Source organism: Mchenga conophoros, linkage group LG3 (assembly GCF_057382185.1).
Source record: "Mchenga conophoros isolate Kocher_MC1m ecotype Shallow Benthic linkage group LG3, M_conophoros_male_GT1.1, whole genome shotgun sequence".
In the NCBI taxonomy this organism is placed as follows: domain Eukaryota; kingdom Metazoa; phylum Chordata; class Actinopteri; order Cichliformes; family Cichlidae; genus Mchenga; species Mchenga conophoros.
In genome coordinates this window covers 47,061,224-47,070,290 of record NC_140528.1, presented here as the reverse complement: position 1 = coordinate 47,070,290, position 9,067 = coordinate 47,061,224, and the positions used below count along the sequence as shown (strand labels likewise).

At 36.0% G+C, this 9,067-nt stretch overlaps 1 protein-coding gene across 1 annotated transcript; it reads left to right on the top strand.

Moving 5' to 3' along the window:
* Positions 1-210: 210 nt before the first annotated feature.
* On the top strand, positions 211-5,747 carry LOC146579045 (high affinity immunoglobulin gamma Fc receptor I-like). Its single transcript, XM_085269472.1, has 8 exons — positions 211-241; positions 455-508; positions 795-1,061; positions 1,656-1,907; positions 2,347-2,505; positions 2,632-2,682; positions 5,457-5,522; positions 5,725-5,747. Exons 1-8 carry the CDS (start codon positions 211-213, stop codon positions 5,745-5,747), a joined length of 903 nt encoding a protein of 300 aa, XP_085125598.1.
* Positions 5,748-9,067: the final 3,320 nt, after the last annotated feature.

The following is a 9,067-nucleotide window of genomic DNA, read 5'->3' as shown; positions in this document are numbered from 1 at the left end:
TATATCAATACATATATGTATGTATGTATGTATCTAGTTTAGAATTAATAAAACATTCAATTCAATTAAAAAGGGCATAAAAGAAATCATAGTGACTGAAGTCGAACCCTGTTGGGCCTCAGTCACCACAGAAACACAGGAAGAGGAGGTTCTTACAAAAAATATATCTTCAGTTCAGTCTAACACTCACGCAGTCAGCAGTAAGATGACATGGAGGTCAGATTTGCCACCATCAGACTCTGTGAGTACTGACCTTGTCTTTTTATAAAAAAGATATTAAGTCTGTAACAGAGGAAATGTACGCAAGGGAAATTAATATGTACAAAATGCACCCATATATTTGCATGTATTCATTTTGGATATTTGTAACTCACTAACAAATGCAAAGGACTTATTACTGCAAAAACATTAAAAACATGTTAAATATTAAAACTGTCATTCTCAATCTTTTCAGTGCTGAATGTTCTGTTGCTGTTGGTTACAGTAGCTGATGATTCTCAAACACATAGTAAGTTTTTAAATATTTGGGGGGGGGGGGGGGGGGGCTTGTATTTTTAAGTGTATAATAGTGTGTGTAATAGTTTTGATATATCTCTTAACAATACAAAGTTTCTGAAACTTCTGCAGTTGTTATTCTCCAGTTTTAGAGGTTTAGCTACAACATAAACCTGTAAAACACTTCTCAAATAACCACATGCATATGTATATTCACTATTACAGTAAATATGCTTGTATAAATCTTTATAATTTGAAAGCTTACATGCTTTGAAAACTTATTTGACTTTCTGTCTCAGATTCAGGTTTTCCACAAGTTGTTCCAAACAGGCAGCAGTTCTTTCAATCAGAGGCTGTCACTATCAGCTGTGAACGGCTAAATGGGCTGACTGGATGGAGAGTGATGAAAAAGATAAATGGAGGTGTTAGACCATGTGCTTCAAACTGGGAAACATCGATTGGACCTTGCAAAATTATTAATGCATATCCATCAACAGACAGTGGAGAATACTGGTGTGAACATGGAGGAATACAAAAAAGCAACTCTGTCAACATCACTGTAACTGGTATGTACATAGAAAAGCAATTATGGGTTAACATATTTAGTCCATTCACCATTTTTTCTGTTTAGTACATCACTTACAGCAATGCATAGTGTCATATTTGGTACTGTAGTTTTCATTGGCTGTAAGGTATGTTTTTTCTTGATAAAATGCATCACAATCATAATAAAATAACATATATGCTAAATATAATAACTTAATAACATATATTTACTGCAACTTGAGCAAACCTTGTGAGCTATCATCTGTCATAATTAATGATTTCTATGTTTGTATAATTTTAACAAAAATCACATTTTACACAAGTTACCCATATTGAAAAGAAATAGAAAAAAGGTATAAAAGACTTGCATCAGATTTGGCTTGCTTCATATAGTGAATCATATAAGACATGATTTACTCATGAAGGTGTCCACTTTCTCATTCCTTTCATATATTGTTTTAGTCAAAACATTTATATAATTTTTCAAGGGATCTTATATCTGTTTTCACTCTTATATGCTTTTCATACACGTTTCACACAAGATAGATAAAAACTTTATAAGATTTAGATATACCTGTTCCATGTGGGTAACTGTCATATCTTCTGCCATCTAGATTTAGAGAGTCATGTGATCCTGGAGATTCCTGTCCAACCTGTGATGGAGGGAGAAAATGTGACCTTGCATTGTAGAAAAAACGATGCAAACTCCAACTACACTGCAAAATTCTATAAAAATGGCGTCTCCACTGGGAGCAGCTCATCAGGAAACATAATGATTCCCACTGTATCCAAATCTGATGAAGGACTCTACAAATGTAGTATTGCTGATGCTGGAGAATCACCAGAGAGCTGGCTTAGTGTTGAAGGTAAGATGCATCAATATTTTCTAACTAAATAAATTTTAACATTTCATTAAAAAGTGTGTAAGTGGGAAACAGTATATGGTCTATGATGAACATAGCCATTGCGCAAAGCGATGTCAGAGTGATGATCTATTTTTCATTTTTTGGACGCTCAGTTTTGGTCCACTGAAGAGGTTGTTTTGTAACATAACGCAAGGACTTTTTATTCAATCTCTACTGAATGTCTGGTGTTGACGTCCATCAGACTTCTGTGCACAGGCTATGTGTAGTCCAAATGTGGCCGTTTTTTCAACAACACCTTTTTTTAAACATTGGGTGTACATAATTGTATTGAATGGGATTTATCTGAGTGTTTACATGAAATAAATATAAAAATATTTAGAGTAAATTACAACATCATTTTAATTATTTCTAATACACAGTGCAATTATCTTTCTTGCAGGTCATCCTACAGTGCATTACGTAGAGAGCTACCTGGGGCTGTGCATTGGTTTGGGTGTTTTATTGGTGGTCATTCTGCTCATACTGGCAGGACTGTTTCAATGTAATAAACATCAACAAACCATCAGAAGTCACTCAGAAGAAACTTCTTTGAAAACAAGTATGCTGACAGTTGGCTCATCAAAACATGAACTTTTATTTTATAACAATAAGCATGCTCAATGATTCCTGGTGGCTGTCATCAAATAACTTTTTTTTTTGTTTATTTTGTCTTTTTCATAAGCAGGTGCCAAAAATTCTACTGCCTCCTCCCAGTCTCCCTCTTCTGCACAAACAGGTCAAGAAAGCCAACATCTCTTTAAGAATAAAAAAAAAAAACATGAACTTTAAATCTACAGCATCACAGAAATCCAAAGTAGAAACACAGTCCTTTAGTAGATTATATACACTAGGACATTCCTTGTTATGTTATTGTTTGGTCTGTGATTTTAGTCCCTCGGCAGCTTTTTTCAGTGTTGATATCTGCTCTTAAGATTTTGTCACATTTTCATGAGAAACAGGGAGCATGAGAGCTAGATCTACCTCCCACTCTGCTGTATTGTTTCTGAGTCTAACCTTACTATGCAAGCAAGACTGGTCAATTAAATTAACACTAGTTGTCATTAGAGATGGCACGATACCACTTTTTATGTCTGATACCGATATCATAAATTTGGATATCTGCCGATACCGATATGAATCCGATATAGTGTGTTTTTTAATCAATAAAACAGTTTTTTTAATATCTTGCTGCATATTGTATACGTTCATACTCAAATTTAAAACAAAACACTAAAGCTATTCTGTTATACCTGCATGCAAAAAATACACTGCACCCAAAATATTTCATAGTTCAGCAATACTGATCAATCTAATAAACTTAAACCTACTCCATCCTCCATATTCTGGTATTTTAAAGAGTACTTAGCGGAAATATTAAGCAACCTAACTAACAGGGTTGCAAACTCCCAGCATATAAAAAAGGGGGAACCACCCTCCACCTCATGATGCTAAATCAATGTAATCAACTTTAATTCGATGCAGTGTGGAAAAAAAAATGCACAGAGATACATTTGTTTTCAAGAATAATTAAATAGATTTAACATCTTTCTTCAACAGAATTGCAGACTGCACAGATGGTACCTTCCCAAAGGAAAAAGTACTATAGCTTACTAGGGTATATTAGACTTAATAGTTACTATATACAGTAATGGACTTCTATACATTTTACATCAGATTAAAATTTTGGTTGTAAGATTCAGATAATTATTTATTAAAAGCTAGACATTTTAAATGAGAATAAGAAAGAAAAGTATGTCTTTGTGCCCCCTTTTCCCTGTTCATGCCCTATCGGCCCCCCTGGCTAAACTTTGCTAGATCCGCCTCTGCACAGTTATCAGCCGTCAGCTGCACAGAAGAAGATCCTGGTGTAGAAAGTAATATTAAATAGCAACAGCTTATCAAGCTTAAACGTGCTGCTGTTTTTCAGCCGCTGGTTTCCTCTTTCTGGTGCAAAGTGGGCCAAAACCAAACAAGAGAGACGATCAGCTGATCATTGATCAGTTTCATGATTGAAGTAGCAGCAGGAGAGGGAGTCGCTCCATATATCGGTTGTTAAGCTTAACGCGGGAATGCTTTACAAACATTCAGAGATGAACTTACTCACTTGCTTTACTTCTTTCTGGGATAACTTTCTCGGAGATGAAATGCCGGGTTGGTAGCCAGGCTCCAAATGCTCAACCAGACCCGACCGTCTTGCACGCCACAGCTGCTCTATCACGTGACGCATGCTGCTCCGATGTGCTACGGTTATGAGCCGAGTTATGCCGTGTCGCAAGTTTTGTGAGATGCTTTTTTGATATTTAATGAATCGGATTACATTTTCTATTTCACTCCGATCCAGTAATTAAAGTCAGTATCAGACTGGTACCGATACATAATATCGGATCGGTCCATCTCTAGTTGTTATTAGTCAACATGCAGATGTCAAAATATATCATGCATAATAATCTTTTTTGGGAATATTAATCGCATGTAACTAATGTGAAACAAATGATGTTTTTTAACCTAGTGTGTTGACACTTTTAATTGTATGGTTCTTTTGTCTCGCTATCCAGTCCTTCAGGGCTGAAACTGAAACTTTCCCATGTGTCCCAAGTTCTATAGAACTTGTCCGTATGCTGAGGTAGCCATTGGATTAATTGTATAGCAGCTCATGAGTGAATGAACACGGTGCAATTAAAGTACTTAAATTTAAAAGTATGTAAAAAAGTATGTACATTTTTCCAAACACTTACATTTAATTAAATTTACTAGAATAGGGTTAGTGGTTACCACTTCAGCATGCAATCAAGTTCTATACGTTTGCTAATAACCTACTAATTTTATTCAGGTGTGTTGCAACAGCAACACATGGAAAAGTTTCAGGACACCGGACCTCGAGGACTTCGAGACCTCTGATTTACAATGGCAATAAAGCTGTTCTGTTTTACAGTGGTCCCTCGCTATAACGAGGATTATACCTGTCTCGGATTATTTTTGGAATGCAACTCGAGGTACCACTGTATTTTAAAAATCAAGAAGTTCATCAGAACAGCTTGTCATCAAAATAAAACTACCAGAATAAAGTGAATAGCAAATACTATTCATTGTAACTAATGTTACTGTGGATAACTGTCCTCTCACTCCTGCTCATATTGTCTTCTGTCATCATTTACTACACCCTAAGCCTGAATGAGACTGTGCTGTATTTAAATATGATGGGTTTTAAATATTAAATAAAAGCTATATTAGGAAAAGTAAAACCATGCTAAAGTTTAACTAGCTATGCTACCAAGCTATTAGGTGTAAATCAAAAAGCTGTTTAGAGCAGCTGATGTTTATGTCATTAAGATGAAACTGCAGAAAAATAATGGGCTAATGTAAGAGTGACATTTTTTTTCCACTGATTGTCAGACTTTCCTAAGATTTTAAATTAGATATAATGAATTCAGTGAATAGAAAATAGTGTTTATCATCACTGATGTTACTGTGGCTGTCAGTCCTCTCACTCTGGCTGTATCTCTCCGTTAGATGATGACATGTTATCTTCTAGAGCCATTTACACCACCGTACGGCCGGATGAGACTAAACTCAAGGGTGAGAGCAACTTTGATTTATGTATTGCATTCAAATAATATTTAATCTGTGGTGGTAAATATTAAATACAAACTATAATATTAAGATAACTAATGGTTCATGGTTGTTTTGCTGATGTCCTGTGAAGTTAATGTTGGTGTGAAATATGAATCCCCCTTTAAAAAATACTGTTTTAGTTCTTTACTTCTTGTACATCTGACAGGTCGCAGAAAGAGAGCTGACTGAAGACAAAATCACATCTGAGTGAAAGTGAAGTCAATGAAGTAATCCACATTTATCACATTTTTTTTTTGCAATTGTACAAGCTGTACATCATCTGCTGGGTTTGATCTGAATGTCATTGTGTAAAATGTCATGTCTTGTGTATATTCAAAAACAACTGGCTGCCAGATGTGGCTGATCATAAGTACTCATAAAGTTCACATGCTAACAAATGCTTCTGTCTGTTATGTAGAAGTTGGATTTAAAGCACTTGTTGCTTCTGCTCTTTTTGCTTGTGCATGAATGCTTCTCAAAAGAAAAAAGCTGCTGCAGCTCATTTCTTTTCACCACTAATGTAAATGTGTCACTTTGTTTTTCAAAACAGATGAACCACATTTGTGGCAAGCAGTGAAATATAACTGCACAGTTTTATCCTCAGAATGTCTACACGTAAAAAGTTATATAGATGAATAAGTTGTGGCTTATCTCATGCTGTCACAGTAGCTGTTCAGTTGAGTCACCCAAAATAAGCTGATTTTGTCTTATTTTACATGTTTTTTGTGAGACTTTGTGAAAGCAGAACTCAGAAGCTGAATAAGTGTAACGCTGTTATTTCAGCATCTAAATTGGATTTAGATGCTGAGAGGTGGTGCTCAGCTCATTTCTAACTGTTTTTAGACAACATACTTGATAGGCTATATATCAGTTCCCTAATGTCAGAATGGTCAGAATAAACCTTATCGAGCTGCTTCTTAAAAGATGGCTAAAAAAGAGTGACTTCCCTTTTTCTGTTTTTTAATCCACAAAAACTTTGTCACTTTACAAGTCATTTTATAAAGTTACAAAGCTTTGTCATGTTTTGTGATCAATTACAACATGCAAAGTAACTTGTTGCTTTGCAAAGTGCAGAGGCTCAAAAGAAAAATAGCCAAAAACTTTTTACATATCTCAGTTTTGAGAAAAATACATATATTTGTGAAGTATAATTTTTTTTTTATTCCTCATATCTTTTATGCTAGGAAAGCAACGCTAAAACTTAACTAGCTATGTTAATGAAATGTAGGATAAAAATCAAGAAGCTGTTTGGAGCAGCTAATATTTATGTCATTAAGATCAAACTGCAGAAAAAAAATATTCTGATGTAAGAGTGACATTGTTTTCTTCCGATTGTCAGACTTTACCAAGATTTCAAATTAGACCTAATGAATACAGTGAATAGCAAATAGTCTTTATCATCACTGATGTTACTGCCGTTGTCTGCCCTCTCATTATTGTTGTTGCTCTTTTCTCTTTGTACATGTTGCCCTTGGGATTAATTTTTAGTAAATACAACATCTCCTTTCACTGTTATGCTGATGATATCCAGATTTATTTACCTTTGAAATCCGATGTGACTGCTTCTTTGCAACCTCTGTTCAACTGTTTGCATGAAGTTAAAATTTGGTTATCATATAATTTCCTTACATTGAACGAGAATAAGACCGAAATCATAGTCTTTGGTAGCCACACTCCACTAGACCAGTTAGCTGATGCCCTAGGCCCTCTCGCTAGCCATCTTTCGTCCACTGTAAGAAACCTCGGAGTGTTCCTGGATGGCTCTTTTAAACTCGAGAAACAGGTGTCCACTGTGGTAAAAAACAGCTTTTACCAGTTGCGTCAGATTTCCAAAGCAAAGCCGTTCCTTCCTTTAAAGGACCTTGAAAAGCTTATCCACGGATTCGGCATGAGCCCCCGCATCCTCAGGACCTTCTATCACTGTGCCATTGAGAGCATCCTCACTGGATGCATCACCACCTGGTATGGCAACAGCACCGCCTACAACTGCAAAGCTCTCCAGCGAGTAGTGCGGTGCTCTGAACGGATAATTGGAGGTGAGCTTCCCTCCCTCCAAGACATCTACAGGAAGCGGTGCCTGAGGAAAGCGGGGAGGATCATCAAGGACTCCAGTCACCCCAGCCATAAACTGTTCAGACTGCTTCCATCAGGAAGGAGGTTCTGCAGCATCCGGTCCCGTACCAGCAGACTGAGAGACAGCTTTTTCCATCAGGCCATCAGACTGCTGAACACGTCATAGACACCTCAGCTTCACTACTGGAACTTCAACATTATGCACTCCACACTGTATATAAATGCCACTTGTTTTGCACATATTCAACTCTGTATATTTTATATGTTTTATTATTATTATTATTATTATTATTTTATTTTATTTTTTTACTATTTAATTTGTAAAAATGTGTATACACACACACACACACACACACACACACACACACGTAGGAAAATATTTAGTATACACATCCAGAAATGCATACACTATTATATATTGTACATATATTTATTAGTTTCAGGTTGGCCATTCTTGTATTTTGCTCGTTTGTGTTGTTGTGTTTGCACATCTCTGTTGCTTGTGGGGCTCGCACACAAGAATTTCACTCGCATGTGCTGTGCCAGTGTGCCTGCACATGTGATGTGACAATAAAAAGTGATTTGATTTGATTTGACGCATTTATTACATCCAGATTGGACTACTGTAACTCCCTCTACTCGGGCCTTCAACACTCCTCTCTTTGCCGACTCCAGTTAATTCAAAATGCAGCTGCGCGTCTTTTAACAGGTACGAGAATTCATGAACACATAACTCCAATCTTAGCCAAATTACATTGGCTCCCTGTTAAATATCGTATAGATTTTAAAATTCTTCTGTTCACTTTTAATATTTTGAATAATTTAGCGCCCAGTTATCTTTCTGATTTACTCCATTCATACAATCCCAACAGAGCACTTAGATCGTCAAACCACAGGCTCCTAGCACAACCTAGGACTCGAATGAAGTCGAGAGGCGACCGGGCCTTTGCATCCGTGGCACCCAGACTCTGGAATAACCTCCCCGTTCATATTCGCACTGCCGAGTCTATCCAGTCTTTTAAATTACGTCTTAAAACTTATTTTTTTACTTTGGCTTTTGATTCTGTCTAGTTGGCTGTTTTAGCTTGTTGCGTTGTTACCTATTGTTGTTGTCCTCTTTTATTGCTTGTTTTAACTGTCTCATGTTTTTATTGACTGTGAAGCACTATGGTCAACACTGTTGTTTTTAATATGTGCTATATAAATAAATTTTGATTTGATTTGATTTGATTTGATTATGGCTGTATCTCATCACTAGATGACGACATGTTATGTTCTAGGGCCTTTTACTATGATTCCTTATGTGTTGCATTCAGATAAAATGTAATATGTGATGGGTCGTAAATATTAAATGTATTTGTTTTTACTGTTTTGGGTGTTTAAGTAATCAAGAAGAACTGTAATATGAACAATAGCATTTTTCTATGCTTTAAAAA

What these genes read in the sequence shown, in the direction of transcription:
- LOC146579045 (XM_085269472.1), top strand. Translation starts at nt 211, where the DNA reads ATGGAGGTCAGATTTGCCACCATCAGACTCT. An exon ending in GAGCTGGCTTAGTGTTGAAG is followed by an intron (nt 1,908 to 2,346) that starts GTAAGATGCATC and finishes TCTTTCTTGCAG; the next exon opens with GTCATCCTACAGTGCATTAC. An exon ending in AGAAACTTCTTTGAAAACAA is followed by an intron (nt 2,506 to 2,631) that starts GTATGCTGACAG and finishes TTTCATAAGCAG; the next exon opens with GTGCCAAAAATTCTACTGCC.